The 21,329-nt window shown below is 57.1% G+C and overlaps 1 protein-coding gene across 1 annotated transcript in view; it reads right to left on the reverse strand.

Annotated features, from left to right (window-relative positions):
• Window positions 1-12,768: 12,768 nt before the first annotated feature.
• Window positions 12,769-21,329, reverse strand: part of LOC118989595 (contactin-3-like) — an 88,043-nt gene continuing 79,482 nt past the window's right edge. The window contains exons 19-22 of the mRNA XM_037049921.1: window positions 15,808-15,991; window positions 15,430-15,542; window positions 14,723-14,894; window positions 12,769-12,869 (exon numbers count right to left, since the gene is read on the reverse strand). Coding sequence (XP_036905816.1) covers window positions 12,769-12,869; window positions 14,723-14,894; window positions 15,430-15,542; window positions 15,808-15,991 — 570 coding nt within the window. The remainder of the gene's footprint in view (window positions 12,870-14,722; window positions 14,895-15,429; window positions 15,543-15,807; window positions 15,992-21,329) is intronic.

Here is a 21,329-nt window from a genome sequence, read left to right on the forward strand (position 1 = left end):
ATCCTGCCGCAGATAAAATGTCAAGCATTTGGGACCTCCTCCGAATTTCTGAAGCTGCTGTATTTGGAAAATGATTGAACACAACCCTTTAAAAATAAACTCAATTTGCAAAACTAACCTTTGCAGGTGTTATTTTGATAAGATAAAACTGAACTTTAGACCAGAACTAGCAACTTGATTTAAGGGTGGGAGGGTTTCCCTGAGTTTTGTTGGCAACGACACGCAATCTGCCCGGAGAGAAGACGACGTTTATAACGTGTGGTGCAAATAAAAGCACTGGATGTGCAATGAAACGAAAATCTTCCGGGGTTACTGGCAGTTTTGGAAATGACTTGAAAGGCTTTGGCCTGTGAGTTTACTTTGGGTGACCATGAGACAAAGAGAGACACATCCTTCCTCTTGGTCCCCGTCTCCCTGCGCTGAGCCCCTTGGCCGAGTGCAGCTTTGTGGGTGGGTGGGCAGACAGACAGCTCCATCGGCCCTGAGCACCGAGGCCTCAGCCACCGCCCTCTGGACCCCAGTGCAAGGGGGAGTCTCAGGTCACAGCCCACAGGACATGGAACAACCTTCCATTTTCTGAACTGGACCCCGGGACTCTGCTGGCCTCAACCAGCCTGCCCAGGCCGCACAGAAGGAACCTCTGTCCTAATGGAGGCCCGTTCACCTAACAAGGCTGAAACCCCCATCAGCTGCAAAGTTAGATGCCCCCCAAATTCAAACATGGGACCTGCGAGGAGCTGCGATTCCCCAGCGCTGATGCACTGAACCTTGTTGTGCTGAAATAACCGACTCCGCCGAACATGCCCGACTCAACCCCCGTCTCCTCTGAGTGCAGCCCTGACCCCACGTCGAAGACAGACTCGCATTTGCCTCCTGCCTCCTCCATGGTCAGCCTCGTCGTGGGAGCTCCCTCGGGGCCAGCGCCATGGCGTTGGCTCCTGGCCAGTGAGCCGTCCTGCCTCCAACCCCCAGACCCCTCCAGCAACTTCACTCGTTTCTGTCCACTGCCTCTCTCCAGCCCCAAGACCTCCCGGGGCGATCAGACCGGCCTCCGCACCTCAATCCACGAGGCACAGAGGCCACGATGGCTTTTTTAGGTATTTAACTCACACCGCTGTCCTGCCTAAACATTGAACGGCTCCCCAAGTTACTGCATAGAACATCCAACTTCCCAATCATGCCCTCAGGTCAGCAGGCCGTGGGGGTCCCCCTCTGACAGTGTTTTCTCTCGTCTGAAATGTCCTCGGGCCTCGGGGTCGTCCACCCGACATTGCTGTCTGTGATGCCAGGGCCCCGACTCCTCACATGGTTAGAAAACGACGCGTCCTTGGGCCCCGGGCCGAGATCCCCTTGCTCCCCCAACTTCTCGCTCTTCAAGGCCCCTCCCCCTGAGCTCACTGCTCACTGCCCGCCCACGTCTATCACAGCCCGACCCCACTCGGTCCCTGTGTGGTCCCCGGCTGACACCTGGGACCCCTCCTGGGACAGGAGCTCTGTGAGAACACAGCATGGGACTGGGCTGGCAGCTCGGTCCCGGGCAGCATGCTGACCACCTGGAGGCGAGTCGGGTGTCAATCAGACACGCGGAGGAAGACAGGTCCTCGACTCTAGGAATGAAATGACAACAACAACACAACACGCACAACTGTGCCGGTGTCTCTAACGAAAGTCACGTCCTTGGGGGGCGTCTCTTGAAAATGGCACAGTTCCAACAGGAGGTTAGACAGGGACACGGCAGGGAAAGTGCTACAATCAGGAAGGTTAAAAAGCACATAACCCTTTGGTTTGTACTGACAAACCACGAGGAAGTTCAGGAACAGAACGACTTGTTTGCGGAACCGAGTGCCTGTCCCCAAAGTGGATGGCGCCCTGTCAGGAGTGGTCCCTCACCAACAGGCCGAGTTTGAGACGAGTACCGGCGGCGGCACAGCCATAGGCACCAGGAGCAGCGCCCTGTGCTCTCCGGGGTCCTGTGCCCACCCACCCCGCACCCTCCCTGAGGGGCCGAGAGTGTCAGCCTCAGTTTGCGGGTCAGGGAATCTGGAAACCTGGGTGTCCACGGGTTCGGAAACGAGAATATTTCGGCAGGTTGTCTGCTCGGCTTAGGGGAGCCAGGGACGCCGTGGTCCCTGCGGTGCGGGCTCACTGAGGACCACCGTGTGACTCTGTCTCCATTTTCAGAGAGCAGCGGCGGAGCTGTGTGCTGTGTTTAAGAGGGAAGACTTCACGGTTCCTCCCCTTACGTGGGAACCTCGGCCCCTGGAAGCCAGTGCAGGAAGCAACAGGAAGGGGAAGACAAGGAGTTGGGGTGGAATGACCCAGAACTCCCACTCATTCAATTCATTATATTACTAATTCTTTACATATCGATTGCCCCCCGAGCAGGACACGGTATGTCCGAGACCTGGAGCGGCAGAAAATCTCCCTGGGGCCTGGACACGGCCCCCGACATCTGAGAGGAGGAGACGAGAAGCCAGTAGCAGAAGCGTGCTCGGACGACTTCGACGCTGCCCGGTGTGGGTGGGAGCCTTCCCGAGAGTCGATGTGCGTCTCGCTCCTGAGCAGATAGGGCCGTGCAAAGTGCAAAATAAACCGCCGCCGATGCTGTTATGAGATGGTGGAAATGCTGAAAGCACAATTCTATAAATCATCTTAGTATAGAGATAACAGGAAAAACTTTTCAGAGGAAAATAGAAAAATCCATATTACCGTGAAACAAGAAAATATGTTTCTTAGAGCTTGGCCGTTTACAAACCCATTTCGCTCCCCAAATCACACGGCGTTGTTATTTACTGCAGACGTGAAGCTGTCAGCCTATCCCTGCGTCAGCCTGCGGAGCCTGGTCCCCGATGGTGTCAGGTCCCCTCCCCCTACCCCCGCCACCCCAGAGCCGCTGCCTGACAGACAGCGAAGACAGAGACCGTGTCCTCTTCCCAGGCAAATGATCTAAATTTGATTTTCCACCCTCCTTAAGGGGAAATCAGGGTCCAGACAAGAGAGCGATGGACAGGCCAGCAGAACTCTGCAACATAGTGGGCAGTCAATCACCTTGCAAACCGAGTGACGTTTTTATGCTGACAGTAAGGCATCTCTGTGGCCTGATGTTGCGGCAAATAGACGTTCAGCTTTCAGCCTATCCCTGCGTCGGCCTGCGTAGCCTGGTCCCCGATGGTGTCAGGTCCCCTCCCCCCGCCCCCCCCCACCACCCCAGAGCCGCTGCCTGACAGACGGCGAAGACAGAGACCATGTCCTCTTCCCAGGCAAATGATCTAAATTTGATTTTCCACCCTCCTTAAGGGGAAATCAGGGTCCAGACAAGAGAGCGATGGACAGGCCAGCAGAACTCTGCAACATAGTGGGCAGTCAATCACCTTGCAAACCGAGTGACGTTTTTATGCTGACAGTAAGGCATCTCTGTGGCCTGATGTTGCTGCAAATATAATGTCACAGCCACGCACGCAAGTGCTTGACAAAGCACTTCCATCCCTGAAATATGCTTCTCCTTCACGCCTTTACAGCGACTGTGTTCCCATTATCACTCTTTATCGGGTGGACTTCCCTCCATCGGCACCCTTACAGCGCTGACCGTCACACGGGCCTGCCCTCACGTAATTGGCGTGCTCAGTTTCCCGGCCTGTCTGTTGTATGGTCCCCCGGTTTTCAGGGGCTACATGAAGAATGCACGTATACAGAGCCCTTGCAGGAAGGGAAGTGAGTTAATATAAACAGTCACCAGTGCTGAGACCTCGCACACCCTGCCCTCAGGCTCCATCTCCAAGGGCTCTTGGGGTGGGGGTGGGGCCCTCCCTGGCAAGTCCCCACACCCCCTCGGGGTGCCCTCTGCCTGCAGAGGCAGGTTTGTATTGGCTGCCATTGCATTTTTCCAGCCCCACCCTGGTCCTATTTTATGTGGACCCAAGAACGATTCAAGGGCAGAGCAGGAAAACCTTACACTTTGAGCCTCTGTCTCTCAGTATCGATGAAGGAAGCCAGCCTGGCCCCCCTCGTCAGCTCCTCCGACCAGCGGGGGTGGGAGGGGCGGGCTCTCTCTGTGAGACGCCTGCCCACGGCCACACCTGGACCTGGAGCCAGGACAGGAGGCCAACTCGCTGGGAAGAAGATGTGGGGTCACAGAGCCGGGACCACAGATGGGAGATGAGACCTGAGGACGCAATTCCACCTCTCAGTGGGCGGAGCCAGCCCCACGACTCAAACCCTCCCCCGGCTCCACGCCCGTCACCTTAGGGGTGAGAAACAGAGAATCTGGGTCTTTCCTTCGGGCCGCATGACACCCTGAACTGGGACGAAAACGGCTGCCTCTCTCTGCGCGAGGAGGAGAGGAGACCAGTGTGCGTGTGCCCTGCCCTTTGAGGGCACGCTGGTGTTTCCTGTGGGACGGACACTGCCCACTGCCCTCCAGCCTTAGGTGTGAATCAGCGAGGTGGCTGCTGTGTGCTGATGTGGGTGCTGACCCACAGCTTTTTTTGTCCTCCACGTTGCTCGTCTCTCCGCCACAATGCGAGAGTACCCCTCTCTGTGACCCCTCTCTGTGACCCAGACAGCACTCCGCGGACCTCTCGCAGTCTCAAAATGCCGAAGCCTAAAGCTCCGTGTTTTAGGGGTTCTTCCCCAGCCCTAATCACGGTGTCTCCTTTCACTTCACGTGTTCTCTGCCCTAAGACAGGCTCCTTCCAGTCTCACCCCCTTTCACTCGCCCCTTGTTCCAGAACGCCGGCCACCACGTCCTGAGACGAAGCTGCAGACGCCTCAGCCGGAAGGCAGATTCCAGGGAAGCATGGAAACCCCAGAGAAACAGTCCCCAAACCAAGCCCTCCTCGTCCTGGTGACGACACCTCACGGCGTGTCGGGACAGTTTCCCCACGTGCTCTGGGAGGCACCGCAGCCGCCACGCCAGCCCCCACCATTCTGTGATGCCGGACAGTCTGCCCATCGCCCTCCGCCAAGCTCAGCGTCACTCGGGGCCCAGGAAACAGCCCAGGGAAGAGCCAGCACGGGGTGGGGGGGCGCTTCTGGGACACCCCAGGGATGCGCTGCTCCCCCTTTTGTGGCTGAAGAGCCACCTGGGTGCGTCTGCTTGCAGGAAAGCGACTCATCTGTCAGGAAGAGACAATGATCTGAACCTGCCCATGGAACACGAATCTCGATCGACACGTCTCATGCAGACACTTCCCTTCTTAAAATCACAACCTCAAGGCCAAAGTCCATTATTCTCAGGTCAGCCTGACCCAGGCCCTGGACGGCACCCCAGACACTCGGGGAGAGTCCAAGTGGTGGTGTTTCTGTCGTGGGGATGGAAAGGCCTCTGGGGGCCTAGAGCACGTTTTCTGGAAAGAAAAGCTTTCAAACCATGGGACCCTGAGATCTGAACATGCTGTTCAAGAAGACGGGGTAACTGGAATGTCCTTAAATGCAGTGTTTCTCCTTCAACACAGCAGTCAGACTCATGGGAGGATAATTGACACCAGGTGCTTAGGGACTGAGGGCCCTAAAATCAGGCCCCTGGGAACACTGGGGCCCTGTTCCAGGCCCACAGAGGACCAAAGGACCAAAGGCCGCTACTGTCCGCCCCCAGGAACCCAGCAGAAGGCTGCGGGTGGCCCTGCTCAAGGTGGCCTTGGACGCCAGTTTCCACCTCGAGCCACGAGCAAGAGGGGACCTAGGACAGTGACACCAGCTCAGGAGTCAAATGCACTGAGAATGTCAAGTATTTGAAGTGGGTACTGACCTCCTTCCGGCAGGTTCTGGGTGCAGAAGGGCAGCCGGGGCTCTGAGCCAGGAGAGCACGGGCCCTGTTTCTTGGGTGTGATGCCAAGGTTACACGCATTGTGCGGTGGAGTCAGCGCACAGTAGGGCTGGCAGGCTCACTCCATCCCACAGGTGAGGATGGGGCTTGCAGGGGCCGAGGGCTTTGCTCAGGGGGCTGAGCAAGCAAGTGAGGTGTCAGCCCTGGTAGGTTGTGGTCCCTAAAGCAGGTAACGCCAGCCGCGCCCACACCTGCTCTGTCCTCCGGTCAAAAATTTGATTCAGGTGGACCTGCCAGGCTGACCGCTCAGCTCACAGCTCAGGTGATGCCCTGCCCCTAGGGTCCTTGGATATAGAAACCCACAGTCCATTCCCCCAACCCCCCCCACTCGCTGGGTCCCCGCCCTGTCCTGGTGGGGGATGGGGTGCCCCCTCGCCCACCTGGGCCCACCAGCTGCATCCTCAGCAGAGGGCTGTGCCCAGAACACCCTAACCCGACCCACTGGCCTCTGCCCGAAGCATTGAGACTGGCGGGTTTAAAGAGAACACTCTCGGAGGGGATCACTCGGCTTTCCAGGGAAGGGGGCGTGGAAACGAGGTTCTGTGGTGCTGGTCATGCTGTTTGGAAAGACGAGGCCCTAGATTCAGTCCGAACTCCATCGCCGTTCTCTCTGAGAGAACCAGCCATGCCCATGTGCATTGGCTGCCAAAATTTTCTCACAGAGGGAACGGCTTTGCTTCCCACAGAAAGGGCCCAGCCAGGGCTCGGGGACAGCCCTGCTTACTCTCTGAAGGGACGGCGCTTTCCTTCCTGTGGCCACAGGTGTCGACGTCTCCCTGGGTCCCGCAGGACTGAATGTCACCGTGGGAAGTGGCTCTGCAGGTTGAGGGACTTGCTCCAGGGCCAGCACATGGGCCTGGGCACTGTCCCCAGGACCCCCCCAGGACCCCCTTTTCTCAGCACATTCCCCCCTCAGGCTCTTCAGATGAACATCCAGAACCTTCTCTGCCACCTGGACCCACCCCGCCCAGCACAGCGCCTCTGCTTTCAGTTTCTGCAGGTCACAAGGAACACCAGCGGCCACAGACAGGCCTTGCTGACACCCAGACAGCCACTGCAGGAAAGTGGTCAGTCTGAGACGCCATGTCGGTCTGAGCAGCAGCCCCCACTGACACCCCAGCCCTGAGGTGGGGCCGGGTTGGGGCCATGGGCTGGACGTGCCCCGGAGAGACAGCTGGTCACCGTGCCCAGAACTGCGTCTGAAGCTCGGCAGGACACTGCTGTGTCCCCAGCCCTTCACTGTGCGCCCAGACCCACCGCCTCCTCCTCCGCCCCGTCTCCTGCCTCGCTGCCTGCAGGTTAGCCCCCTGAGACGCCCGAGTCTGCGGGTGGGGGGTGGACGAATCACCCGTCGCATGCGTGTGTTACGTGTGTTTGAGAAGCAGTGGCTGGAAGAACGAGCCGGCATGTACAGCCCCATAATAACGGCAGAGGCGTTATTAAGCCATCGGACCCGGTAATGAGCATGCACGCTCCCCACTCAGATTCAGCGTTTGTGTGAGGAGCTCCTGTTGACACCGCCCTCCACCGAAGTCCTCCCTCGGTGGCATTTGAGAGACAGGCGTTGTGTCTCAGTGGAGCCACCTGCTCGTCCAGGGCCACACAGGCACTTGGGGACAGGGCTGGGATTCCATCCCGTCGGAAGCCTGGGAGCGATGCTTGTGCCAGCCACCTGCGTGACCTCATTCCCCTGGCTCAGCATCCCCAGGTCAGGTGACCGACCGCTGACAGTGATGTGAGTGCAATTCCACAGTCTCCCTCACCCTCCTGTCTCCTCGTTGTGTTACCTGTGGCACAGCCAGCACCGGACAGGGCAGGACGAAATGGCGACTCAGAGTCAACTCAGCATGTAAGCACCGAGTGGGCAGAGCTGAGCTCTGTGGGCTGAGGCTGCTCCTGGCTGGAGCCGGGGTCCCTGAGAGCATTTCGACGCGTGACCGTGACAGGTGGCCTTGGAGGGGCTGTTCTTGTTGGAGATGCTTAGGGAAGATGATGAAGCCCCACGTCCTCCTCAGCTGGTCAAGACACGCATTCCACATAAGCTGTGTGCCTGTCACACTCTGCTGTCTGGTGACAGAACACTTCTCCTCCCTGGACATTCTTCTCGTGTGTCTTTTTCCTGGGTTTCCCAGGTGACGTCCCAGGGCACAGGTTCTGAGTCTTTCTCTTCCCCCAACACGACGACCCAGGTACTGGGTTGGGCAAAAGGTCCGATGCATTTTTTCCATACCATGCCTCCAGCAGAGCTTAGTTGCCTATCTTGATTCAAAACAGTTTTGCTAGATTGTATTGTGACAGCTGTCATATCTGTGTGCATTTAAAAAGTAACATTGAAATTGCAGAATTTTTGTGTAACCATTTTCATATTGAAGGAAGAAAATAAGCAACCTTTTTGGCATATTAGGCTTTATTATTTCAAGAAAGGTAAAAATGCAACTGAAACACCAAAGATGATTTTTGCCGTGTACAGAGAAGGTGCTGTGACTGATCGATCGTGTCAAAAGCGGTTTGTGAGGTTTTGTGCTGGAGATTCCTCGCTGGACGGTGCCCCACGGTCGGGTGGGCCCGCTGAAGTTTCTAGTCATTGAATAGAGACATGAGTTGAGAACCATCCCTGTTCTACCACGCAGGGCTGGTATCCAAATATCCAAGTCAACAAAGTTATTGGTGAAAACGAGAAATGGGTCTTTTATTCCATGGGAAATGAAGCGGACCTTTGGCGCACCCGATAAGGTCCATCGGGCCCCCAGGCAGCACCAGAGGGCAGAGCAAGCCGCAGCTGAGAATGAGGACCGGCCAGAGCGCCCTTTCGCACGTCCCCGCTGGTGCGTTCGCCCCCAGTGCAAGGTCCAGAGCTCGTTATCACCTCCACGCAGGGCCAGACGAGCTGAGTTAGGGCCCAGGATTCAGGCAAACACAGCTAACGATTCCAATGAGCCACATCCCAACCTCGTGACCTGTGTCTTCCAGACAGTGCTGCCCACAACTTCCTCGTTGCCAACTCCGTCGAGGCCCCAGCGGGGGACGTTACCGAGGGCCCACAGCACAATGCGCATCAGCTCAACGTTTGTTGTTAAGGGTAACATATGCAGAATCACATGATCCCAATTAAGATTGATTTTAAACATAAAAATATGAAATTATAGGAATATACAATGGCTGATGGATTTTAATCGGCGGGGGGGGGGATCACCTTGTAACATCCTAATTGTTTGGCGGTTTGTTTTATTGAATTACACTGTTATGTTTCTATTGAAAATGATAAAGTGATTGGAAATCAACCCAAACCATCTTAAAAAATGGACAGTGAATGGTGAAAATGAAACATAAAACCTGGAAAACATTTTCACAACAAGTGTTTTTCTAGTCTTCACGTAGAGAATTCGGAAGCGGAGCCCGTTTATGCATTCCATGTGAGAAATACGGAATGCCAACATTTCTGAAAACCCAGGAGGCCCCCCAGGTTCAGGTCCCCGGTGGGAATGATGACTGATGACAGAGACGGAGCCCGCCCCACCCTAGGCAGAGTTCCTCAGCCCGCAGATCTGACTACCGGACGGACAGACGGATGAGACCCGTCCCGCCGCAGCTGTAGCTGTAAGGCCGGGCTCGAGTCCCTGTGTCCTCACACCTCCCGAGCCTCGGCTTGCTCACCTGTGAAATGCGCTTGGGGAGACGGACAGCAGACAGGAAGGGCTGACCTCAGAGCCCAGCACACACGTTATTCCACCTTTAGCAGCACCGAACCCCTCAGGAGAAACCAAACAATCTGAAACCAGCGTGCGTTCCAGGAGAACTGAAAACATAATGAACCCAAGCCGCCTTAAATGTTGTCTTGTCTCCCACTGCCATGCCTTTGCTGCCGATGGAAGGGACACCAGGTGAGAGAGGCGAAGGGACCGAGAAGGACAGAGTGGCAGCCACAGAACCTGCACGGGGAGGTGACACCCAGCACAGCTGACAACGTTGTGGTGACCGTGTGTGGTGCCAGGCGGGAGCCAGAAGCATCAGGGGACACTGTGTAAAGTGTGTGACTGCCTTGCCACTGTGCTGCCCCCTGAAACCAATACAGGACAGTATTCAAAGTCACCTGTAATGGAAAAGTGTTGGCGAGTAGGGTGACAACCCTAGGCACCCACACGCCTCCGGCCTCTCCTGCGGGCGTCACCTGGGCGTGCCAACGACCCTCCTGCACAGAGAGCCGGGCGCTCACGGAGGGTCCTGACCACGGTGAGGACGCCTTCCCACGGTCCGTCCTGCAGGTGGAGCGGAGGCCCTGGCGGGTGCCACAGTAAAGGCAGGGCCTGGGCCACAGCCACCTTGATCCTCCTGTGCGTGAACAGCAGCAGCTTCAGCCGAGGGGGCACCGGGACCCGTCCCGTGGAGAGGCCGGCGTCTGCGGCCCCAGGTCCTCGTCCCTCGTCAGGGCTACTGGCGCTCCCATGCAGCCGTGCTTAAGTTCAAACCACACCCACATGTGCACACGTGTGCACACACATGTGCACCCACTCACACCCACACACGTGCACAGCGCTACGCATGCCTTTCCCACTTGATTCTCCTGCCTCGAACTACATCTTTGGGTTTTCATGTAAGAAAACGATTGTGGTTATTTTAGCTCCAATTCTCCTGACCTCGATGGTGACATTTAAAACTCCTGACTGATGAGACACTAATCTTCCTCCGGTACATTTTCCAAATATTTAGAGTCTCTCATGCCGTGAGCCTTGTTTAAAAACAAGGCTCAAACTCTGACACCAGTGACACGGCCCACGGAGGACGTGATGAACGGATGTTCACCCCAAGAAAACACTCGTCAGAGACGGGGGTGTGGCCAAGCCCAGCAGGGCGGAGTCCACCAGGTGCCTCGCCCCTCCCCCTCCCCCCAGCGGGACACAGAGAGCCCTGCTTCAGACGCTGATTTCACTCGGTCAGGAGGGTGCACACGTCCTTTTCCAAAAAATTGTATTCGCTGAGTTTTTTAGAGAGAGAAATATTGATTCATTGTTCCACTTCTCTATGCATTCACTGGTTGAATCTCGTATGTGTCCTGACCGGGGATCAAACCCACAACCTTGGCGTATGGGGACGATGCTCTAACCAACTGGCCAGGGACCCAGGTAAGTATAAAAACATCCTGTGAGACACGGAAAGACGAAAAGTTGGCTGAAAACCACGGTTATTCCTCCTATTTCCCCTGTCAACGCTCTTTTTTACTGTACCACAGCTCAGCAGGCATGGGCAGTTGTTATAAATTTTATTAGAATAATAGAAAATAATACATACAGATAACCATAGGATACACACACAGGAATTTAAAGATACTTTTTATACTTTTCAATGTGAAACAAAGTATGGATCTCACGGAGATACATTGCCGGAAGCGCCATGACACCGCGCGGCCGAGTTGAAGGTGACAGGCACTGGGACGTGTGGGGACTGGTGCTGAGGAGGCGCGCTCCCTCGCCGCGCAGCGTGAAATGCAGGGGCCGCAGACAGTGTCTCCCCCTGTCTGACTGGAAGCAGCGATGGTCAGGTTTTCCTAGCTATATACAGTATGTACAGACCTTGCAGAGAAAGCTGTATTTTTCTCCTTAGTATATAACGACGTGATCTCAAATGGAATCTCTAAACGTACAGTGACGCTCTGTTCTTCCTGCTGCTTCAAATGCTAATTTTGCAGAGAACCACAAGCTTCTGCAAAAGGTGATGTTAGTAAAAAAGAGGTAAAAGAATCGATTTTGCAATGTCTCGCACGACCTGGGCGTCTGTGGATTCCCCACGCATCTCTGCGGAGCCACGCTGCGGGGATGTGTCGAACACCGAGCACGGCAGGACCAAGCCACACACATTGAAGCCGGCCGCGTCGCCCGGTTCTGTGACAGAGTTAATCGGAAACGAAAATGCCCGCCAGACTCATGTGGGTGGCCGGCTGGGCTTCATTAAAAAGCATTCCGTCATCCAAAACAGAGAGGGTCTCTTCATGGAATCAGAAGTGGGAAATGAAGAATCGTGCACATTGTGCCAAATGTTTGGGTTGAGATTCGGGCCCTTCCTTATTTTCTCCGCCATGTGTTCATGAAACCTGAAAGCTTGCTCATCGGTGTGAAGGAAACAATTCATGTTTATCATTTTCCCTTATTTTTGAGAAAGGATGAAGCGGGATCATTTCAATATCACATCGTTGAATGAAACAAGAAAGCACTACCCAGAATGGAAGGGAAGCTCCATAAAGCTGTCTGCTCCCATCGCAAAGCTGTCCGGGGCCCTTCACACGGAGGTCCGCATGGCCGGGCACAGGGTCAGCCAGGCCCCTGCCCACTTCCTCCCTCACGGTCACGGGGAGCTCCCGGGCAGACGCAGGTGAGCAGGCCACGTGACCCTCTCCAGTGGACGGAGCGGCAGAGAGAGACCCAGGCCGAATCCCAGCCGGGCTGGGGGACGCCGGGACCCACAGCGCCCCCGACCTCAAGGGCTGGGGGCTCCAGCCCCTCTGGGAATCACGTCAGCACTGTCCCCAACAGGGGGGTTCAAACGCACTTGCGACCCCTTCAGCATGACCCTGAGTTGGCCTTCCCAACGCCGCCGCCACGGCGGGGGCCTACATGAGCGTTTCCGCATCAATAAAGACAATATATGTGAGTCTCCGCCTGGGAGCGTGGGGGCCTTTACCCACAGGCAGCGCTGGAAATGACAGCTGAAGATCATCCGTGTCAAAAGTCTGAAGTTCGTCACGTGGAAAGTCCTTTGGTTTATGTTGAGTATTAAGGCATTTCAGAGTCTCCTAGAAGGATGCACTGCATTTTAAGTCATATTCGTATCATTCCTACGTAGAAAGTTAAAAATACAGAGTTGGAAAAAAACATGCATAATCACTGCATCTCAAGAAAGCACTTTTTTTGTAACCCATCCACTTCCCAGGAAATCGTCGGGAAGAGTTGCCGTCACCATAGCGTGCGAAGAGCGAAGGGCAGGGCCAGCGGCAGGCAGCTGGCCACGGGGTGGGCGCTCGGCTGGGCTGACGTGGACCCCTTGGCATCCGAGTCTGTCAAGGACAAGAAACGGCTCGTTAACGAGGGTCGCGCCGGCATCCTCGACCCGGGCAGAGGAACGTTTTCCTCTGAAACCCGGGCCACAGCCAGAGGCTCCCGGGGCCGCACTCGGGGCCGGCCCCCTCTGCCCGTGCTGGTGGCCAAGCGTATCTAGGAAACACCGGTGTCGTTTTCTTAAATAGTTCTAGGCTTTGTTCATCTATGTTATCTAAGGTGAAAAGACAACTTAAGGATTTTGAGTCAAGGGTCTGATGCTTTACTGGATAAGAATTTGAAAGACCTGTGTTTGTCTCTATCGCATACATTTCAGATACGTGATTAATAAAACATCCCCTTTAAAACAAGGCAAAAGCAACGACAGCCCGTTTCCTCAGAGGAGGCCTTGTCCGCACCGTCAGAGTGGACGGACAGCATCACGGACTCCGTGGCTTTCCAGCTCGAGGGGGGTCCGGCCCCACCGAGGCCTAGAGCCCACCGTTCCATCGAACACCCACGAGGCCTCCCTAAAATGTTCACTCTGCCCCTTGCGGTGTCCTCAGCACAAGACAGTCTGTCTGCATTGTCTCAAAACCATCCTCATTGCCCCCCATTGACTCCCGGTCCGGCCCCCAGCGAAGTGCCCTTCTGGGCCTCTCTGCCACCCCGCCAGGTGTTTGCAGGTTCCTGCCGCAGAGCCCCGTTCCGAGGTAAATAGTTCTCCTCGTCCGCACGTGGCCCGGCGATCTGTTTAATCTGACTCCGGTCTCTGTGGTCACCCAGAGAGACACTCTCCTGCACGCCCCCCCATCTCCCTCCCTCTCTGTTCCCCAGTGAGTCTGCACCGAGCTCTCTGAGGCTGAAGGGAAGGCTTCAGCCTTCAGTGCCGGACACTGGGGCCGCGGTGGAGCTCGGGAAAGGCAGGGGACTCGGGCATTCACGTCACTGAGAATCGCAGAACAGACAGTGGGGCCAGTGGCCTTGGCAGCAGGGTGACCTGGGCCACGCAGGTGCTGGGGCAGCCGCCCCTCCCCCTGCAGCTGGACCCCAGTGGAACAGTGAAAGTTCAGCCAGCCTCCCACCGTGGGTCCCCAAACGCAGGGGGACACTGTCTTCATCCACGGGCAGGTGGGCCTGCAAACGCTGACCCAGGGCTGCGAAGGGTCAACTGTGCCCAGGATGAAAAAGCCCGCACATGAGTGAATCCACGCAGGTCAAGGGGCAAACCCGTGCAGGTCAAGGGTCAGCTGTACTCAGCCTGAGGCCTGAAAACTCCAGATTTGAGATTTAGAAGACGTGTTCTCCATCATTGTCGCTGATAAAACACAAACCCACGCCTGTTTCCCTGCCCACCCTCTGAAAGCGGATTCCCATAATGAAACAGGTCGCACTTGAGTTTCTAAAGGGAAAGTTAGTCTGAACCTCATTTGAAAGCAGAAACAAGGAACATTTTTAGGTGTTTTGGTCTGGCCAAGTGGTTTATGACCTTAATAAGGTTATTATTTTTTCTACTTTTTAAAAGAATTGGTAAGGCGTGACTATCATTTCTAGAAAGCAAATAGCCTGAATATTAAAAATCTTACACGATTTGTGGGTTCAATACTGCCCCTAAGGGATTGTTTCTACATGCAATCCAAAGGCAAATTTAGGCTCAGAATGTGGGGGAAAATGCAAATTCACAGTTTTGCTAAATACTGGCTACATTTCCTGTCTTCCGGCTTTTATGTTTCTCCTAATTTTGCACAATTCCCGCCTCACCGCCCCCCCGGCCCCCAAGCCTCCCTGGTGTCCCCACGAACGTGTGGTGGGAGGAGTGTGGACGGGGCCCGACAGGGATGCTACAGACACGGAGGTGCCCCTCGAGCCTTACTGGTCATCCGAGGGACCCTGACGGGCTCGCTGCTGGCGCCGTCCCCTCCGTCCGTGGTGGCCCGCACATGGATGACGTAGCCCCCCTCCTCCACGGGCAGCCGCAGCTCGGCCGAGGTCCCGTTGGTGCTCAGCACCCGCATGCTGTCCTGGCCGCTCGTCCTATAGAAAACCTGGAACGCGGAACACGCATGCTCACCACGGGCCAGCGCCCGTGCTCTCACGGAGCCTGCGGCTGTGACCTTATTCAGTTTGTCACAGCTCTGTCCTGAGAGGCTGGCACGTGGCAGGGTCATCAAGTCCTCAATCCCCAAGGCTGGGCAGAGGGAAGTCACCGTCGGGGGGCCGGGCCAGGCTGGGCGGGGTGTTGGGCAGGACCGGCCCCATCACTGGGATGGGGGACACCACACCGAGTGACCACAAAGGCCCGACATCGCTCTTAGCGCCACACACTGGCAGGATCAGACGCGGCAAACCAACGTGAACAATCCACAAACATTTTGTCTGTAGGTGAGCAGACTTACTTCACTTTGATCTGCAGGTGAGCAGACTTACTTCACTTTAAGTGCATTTAAGGAATCAGATGTTTTGGGAAAGGGCCCCTTGGCTAAATGGACCCCTTGGTCCGCTCTGTGCGTCCGCCACGCAGAGCGGACCCGGCCCGGCTGCCCAGAGGCAGAGAAGGAATCAGGGCGAGGCACCGCTCACCTTGTACCCCGTCACCTCCGACTCGTTCTCCGCCGCGCGTACCCGCTCCCAGCGCAGCAGCACCTTCGTGTCCGTGGCGTTCCAGACCACGTTGCCGGGTGGCTGGCGGGGGGCTGGGAGAGGAGGGAGAGGTGAGTGTGGGGGCAGGCGCGGGGGCACCTCCCCGGAGCAGATACACATGAAAATAAAGCGACTCAGAAGGTCAAGGGGGGGACTTGCATACCCCTCACACCAAACCCGAGGGCCTGGGGACACGAGGAGGACACGTGTGGCTTGTGACTGCGGGTCTGGCTGCCGTGGCCGGTCCGTCCCAGACACACACTCCTGCCCCCGCTCCCCCCCCCCGCCCAGGCCGTGACCCACACGGAAGCTACATACGCATCTTCTTGGTCGTGGCGTTGACCGTGGCGCTGAAGGGCCCGGCGCCCGCGCTGTTGTAGGCCCGGACGGCGGCATGGTATGCGCGGTGGCTCCGCAGGCCGTGGAGCCGGGCCGAAGTCTTGCCGGCTGCCACTGTCACTCTGCGTGGCGGGCCCTCCTCCCCGCTGCTCCAGTACCGCACCTGAGGGCAGAGCAGACAGAGCCACCCTCAGGCCCGGGGAGTCCCACTGCAGGGGGCACCGTGGGCCCTGTGTCTTCCTCATTGACCGAAAAAGTATTCACGAGGCGCCTACTGTGTGCTGCGCCGCTCCAGGCTCTGGGCCACGGGGTTATCAGAAAGGGTGTCGAAGAGTCAGACAATGAACAAGTGCCCAGATAAACCAGGAAAATCCAGAGAGGACGCGCTACACACCAGGAGAGGCGAGTGTTAATGAGGGGACAGGATGGAGGAGCTGCCTATTCTGCGGAGCGAGGGGCCCCTGCCCGGCCGCTCGGTGCCAAGCCCAGCTCCAGAACGCTGGACGCTCTGCTGCAGCTCCCCGACAGGGGACTGTCCTTCGGGGAGGGCAGGGACCCGGGGACAGAAGACCATCACAGAGCCAGTGACTGCTCTGCGGTGACGGCCACATGTCCACAAGGCCACGGAGCTGCCGTGGAGGAAGGGGTGGGACGCGGTGCCGCAGGAGCCGTGGTAAAACGCCCGTGTGGATTTCACTCTTCTGCATTGTGCGAAACAGCCTGGGAGGTCACGCAGAGACAGGGGCACACGGAGCGCAGCAATGGAAGACGGGTCAGTGGAGTGTTCGATGAGAAGAGAAATAAGGACGGGGAAGACCAGGAGGAAAACACACGCCCCCTCACCACCTCCAAGTCACACCTCGGCCCCGCGGGGCTTCCCTAGGAGCCCGACTTCTTCCTGCAGCGAGAGTGGCCAGGCCCGCGTGGCGGCCAGCACAGGGCTCGTGGGAAGCACAGCCCCTGCTCGTGTGGAGCCCGGACGTGGCCGCCTGGCCCCCAGGACAGGGGACACAGACACAAGGGCAGGCTGCGCACATGTGCGTCACTTTCATGAAGAATCCATGCTCTCCGGCTGCTCTTGGAAGATGCCCCCTTTTCCTTTCATTTTTCCTCTCTTCATAGTGAAATACAGAAACAGGGAACTGCTCCGCTAAGTCATGGCAGTCGTCCCCGCAGGTCGGCGTTGAGAGGTCGCGGGACTCTGTGGAAGGAGGGACAGCCAGGCCGCCCTTGGGGACAGAGTGGCCGCATGCTCTGGTCGACTGGGGCGGGGGCCCGTGCAAGGGCGGTTTTCTTTGTTTTTGTTTTTTAAAGAAAGCAGAAACCCTGGTCATAAGGCGAAATGCCCCAGACTCAGAGCTGGCTCCATTTCCTAGACAGTGTGGGCTGGACAAAATGTGGCTGTGGGCTGCGTGGGGTGACAGGTTTCCGTCCTCTGGGGAACACACTAGAGATCACTGCTTTGTATCCAGTGAACAACCATCAATTTGCTCTGAAAAAAGAGCAGTAGCAAAGTACAAATTCGGGGATTTCAGTAGTGGTCCCAAATCAGCACACTCAGGTTACACCGGCCCAGCATTTCCCCGCTGTGTGTGTGTGTGTGTATGCATGTACGTGTGTTTGTACATGCGTGTGTGCCCATGCATTTGCACGCACCATGCGCCTGCGCCTCCCTGGAAAGGAGTGACTGGTTTCTGTAAGAGGGACACGAACCCAGACGACTGGGGCAAAACCGAACGTGTCGGTTCCACAGCGTTAAAGGCCCGAGTTAACAGTACAACTCGGCATTTGAGCCAAAAGAAAAGCACATTAATGACAGACCCCGTGTGCCATGGCGGGAGAAAACCAGGTCGGCAAAGCCAGAGTGACACGCCAGGGTGTCTGCTCCAAAGCCGCCGCCGCCGAGCTCACGGCGGGTGGGGCTGGGACTCGGGCCGGTCCTGGCTGTGCCAACGGTGAGCGAGGCCAGTGAGGGGGGCTGGCACGGGGCCAGAATGACAAGACAGCGTCTCGCTCCCCAGAGGGGCCCCCTGGTTGTCAACAGAGAACCACCTTCGATCACGGATCACAATCGAGTGTGGCAGGAGGCCTGGAGGGCGTGGCCTGAGGTGCAGCACAGATGGGGGGCTCCGAGGACCCTCGGGGACAGTGGGGACGGGGGGCAGCAGAGGGGAGCAATGTGACCCCACCAGGGCCGTCCTGCCACTCACTCTGGTCCCCAGCCGGGCTCCGACCCACGGTCCCCCCGTTCCCCTATGAAATCACCTCATCAGAAGCCCCCAAATACTGTTCCAAAGGGACAGAATTAAAGAGGAGACACCGGAGGCCTCGCGCCTGCAGAAGCCCTTCGACGCGTCCGTCCCCAGGAGGAGCTGGAGGTTCCGGCGGCCGATCGCTGCGCAGAACTGGACGTGATTTCCAGTCTCCTTCTCAAGTTCAAGTAGAAATGCTTCAACAGGGAGAAAATGCCACCGCACTGAACATGGTGTTGGTTAAAATTGATTCTAGAATCTTACTTGGCTTTCCTTTAAAAATCGCGTGAATATGCATTAAACCAAAAGAAAGAATAAGCAGTGACATTAATGTCCCTGATTTCTGTGAAATGTCCCCCCCAAATATTTATGTAAGGCTAGGTACTGTTTTCTACACGAAGAAGGAAAAGTCAGGAGTGGCCGAAGACCAAGACCCATCTGTTGTCTGGGTTGTGCTCAGAGAGGATAGCAGGCAACCCCCTCTCGCTGGGGCTTCAGAGGCACGGCCATGGTGCGGGGTGCGCCAGGGTGCGGGGTGGGCGCCAGGAGCCACCGGGCCCTGGGCAGAGGGAGATGTGGGGTGAGAGCCAGCACGGCACTGAGGGGCATGAAGGCGCCGGACACGGGAGGTGGCAGAGGCAGATCGCAGCGCGCGGGAGCCCGCGGACCAGGACGACGGTGGGCACGGGGCAGAGGGCGCCCACGCATCCTCAGCAGACCCTCAGATGAGTCTGCGCCGCAGGCAGCTCCGCCGCAGGGGAGGCCCGAGTCAGTGCTAGAGACTAACATCCGTGATGGGACACTCGGCTGGAGGCGAGGAGGTAATTAAAGAACCCGGACGGTGGAGGAAGATGTATGCGCCGTGAAGGTGCAGGTAAGAGGCGCCGTGGACGCCGTGAGCCTTCCAACCAGAAGGACAGATCTGGGGAAAGGCGACAAAGGGAGAACAGCCGAGAATTTCCCAGAACTGAGACTGGGGATCTTCACCCTGTGCACCTGCCCACAGACGCAGCGTCAGAACTGCACGGAACTACGCAGGTTGCCCTTGGGTGCTGGGAAGTCAGGCNGGCACGGGGCAGGGGGCGCCCACGCATCCGCAGCAGACCCTCAGATGAGTCTGCGCCACAGGCAGCTCCGCCACAGGGGAGGCCCGAGTCAGTGCTAGAGACTAACATCCGTGATGGGACACTCAGCTGGAGGCGAGGAGGTAATTAAAGAACCCGGACCGTGGAGGAAGATGTACGCGCCGTGAAGGTGCAGGTAAGAGGCGCCGTGGACGCCGTGAGCCTTCCAACCAGAAGGACAGATCTGGGGAAAGGCGACAAAGGGAGAACAGCCGAGAATTTCCCAGAACTGAGACTGGGGATCTTCACCCTGTGCACCTGCCCACAGACGCAGCGTCAGAACTGCACGGAACTACGCAGGTTGCCCTTGGGTGCTGGGAAGTCAGGCTGCACGGGGAAAACCCACACGCTGGGTGCAGAGCACAGCTTCCTGCCATTCACCACACTGGGTGCTGCGGACCCCCTGCCCCGCAGGGGGCACGTGCCCAGGCGCCCGGGGGACGCCCGGAGGCACCAGCAGGACCGGCCCCTAAATTATACTGGTTCTTCCTATAAACACAAGCCTGTGTGTGAGCTGATTCACAAACTAGACACAGTAGGGGACGAACCACCAACCACACAGCAGTCACACCTTGTGCCCCTCGGACGGTTGACAAATGGAAACCTCTGAGGTGTTGATCTGTGGAGTTCCTGTCACATTCTCGGAGCCCGGTGCACCGCAGAGCTCAGTATCTCGGGACGGGGACCGCCGATGCGGGGTGGGGGACAGACACACTCAGACTGACACTCTGGGTGTGCGGCACGCCAGAGCTCCCGTTTCTGGATGAGAAAAGCCGTTCCGCCAGCGTGTCCTCGCGTGCGTGAGTGAGCAGACACGGACTGGAGGACGTCAGGGTTTAAAATGCGACCGCTATTTCTGCGAGGAGTTCGGCCGTTCCGAAGACGAACAGCCCCCAGGAAGAGTCCTTAATGTCACTGCGGCCGAGACTGCACTTAATTTAGACTTAAAATGAAATGCAGTTTATAAAGGTAATGTGTGGAAAGACGGCCCTTTTTTGAGCCATTAAAGTACAGGTATGAAGTTTAAACTGCTACTTTAATGGGCTAAAATAATTCTGTTTATACGTACAGATTTTCAGAGACGAGTGTTTCAATTGAGCTGCTGGGCCAAACACATTTAAATAAATATCAGGCTGGCAAAAATGCCTCCGGCGACGTTTTGGAAGAGAAATGCAGATCCGTGGCCTCTTCCCCCCTTTTCGTTTGGTTCTCGGGCCTGGGAGGGCCCAGGCCTGAAGGGCGTTCTCGCCTTCTGACCTCGCTGGCAGGTTTGGGAATGGAAGCCGGAGGTGGGGGTGGGGCTGGGTGTCTAGCTGGGGTCTGACCGAGAGGGACACGCAGCTCTGCTGCAGCTGCCTGGCCTCTGCCTGCTCCCCGTCTCTGCAAATGTGTCTGGGGGGACGGGGGGCTCTCCCATTCTCCTCTGTTCTTCCGCTGGGTCAAGAGTGAAGTTAACCCCTCGCCTCACAGCAGGGAACTGGACTCAACAGGCAGGTCTTTCCTTCCCAGTGGAATTTGCACACTCTCCAAAGCCTCCTCCAGCATCTGCCCTCTCTTTCCCACTCTGGTTACGCTGCTGGGAAGCTGGCGGCCGAGGACGGCTATGGGGTCTCGGTCTGGCGACCTGCACCCCTGTGTGGGCACAGTCCCTGCCAGGCGTTTTTAAAAACCGACGAGGTGCTGGGAACCATGCTCATCTGTCTGTTTGCTAAGTCCAGACTTGGGTTTCCAGCACTTCCCAAGGTCCAGACCCAGAACGAGTTTCAGGATGCTGCCTGTGGACAGCACGCCGGATCCCTGGGGTCCCCTCCACGTCCCCCCGACTGTGAGCTCTGAGCTCGGCCTTCCCTTTGTTGCTGGCACCCCATCCCTCTGTCCATGGGCTCAAGGGTGTGCGGGCTCGGCCGGGGCACCGCCACAGCCCCAGGAAATGAGCTCTCGAGTGAGGACTTCGTCCCATCAGGGGGAGCTGGCCTGTGCGCAGCCCTCATGGGGGAGTCTGACCGGGTCAAGGCCACGTGGGAGGAACAGCGCCCACAGTCATTCCACCACTGGGGGCTTTGTGCCCTGCGGAGCCGTGACCGATGTTTTTCTCGGTGCAATTATATAAACCACTTCTGAAGAC

The sequence above is a fragment of the Sturnira hondurensis genome, unplaced genomic scaffold (genome assembly GCF_014824575.4).
Source record: "Sturnira hondurensis isolate 20B ecotype Veracruz unplaced genomic scaffold, ASM1482457v3 Scaffold0006496, whole genome shotgun sequence".
Taxonomy (NCBI): Eukaryota; Metazoa; Chordata; class Mammalia; order Chiroptera; family Phyllostomidae; genus Sturnira; species Sturnira hondurensis.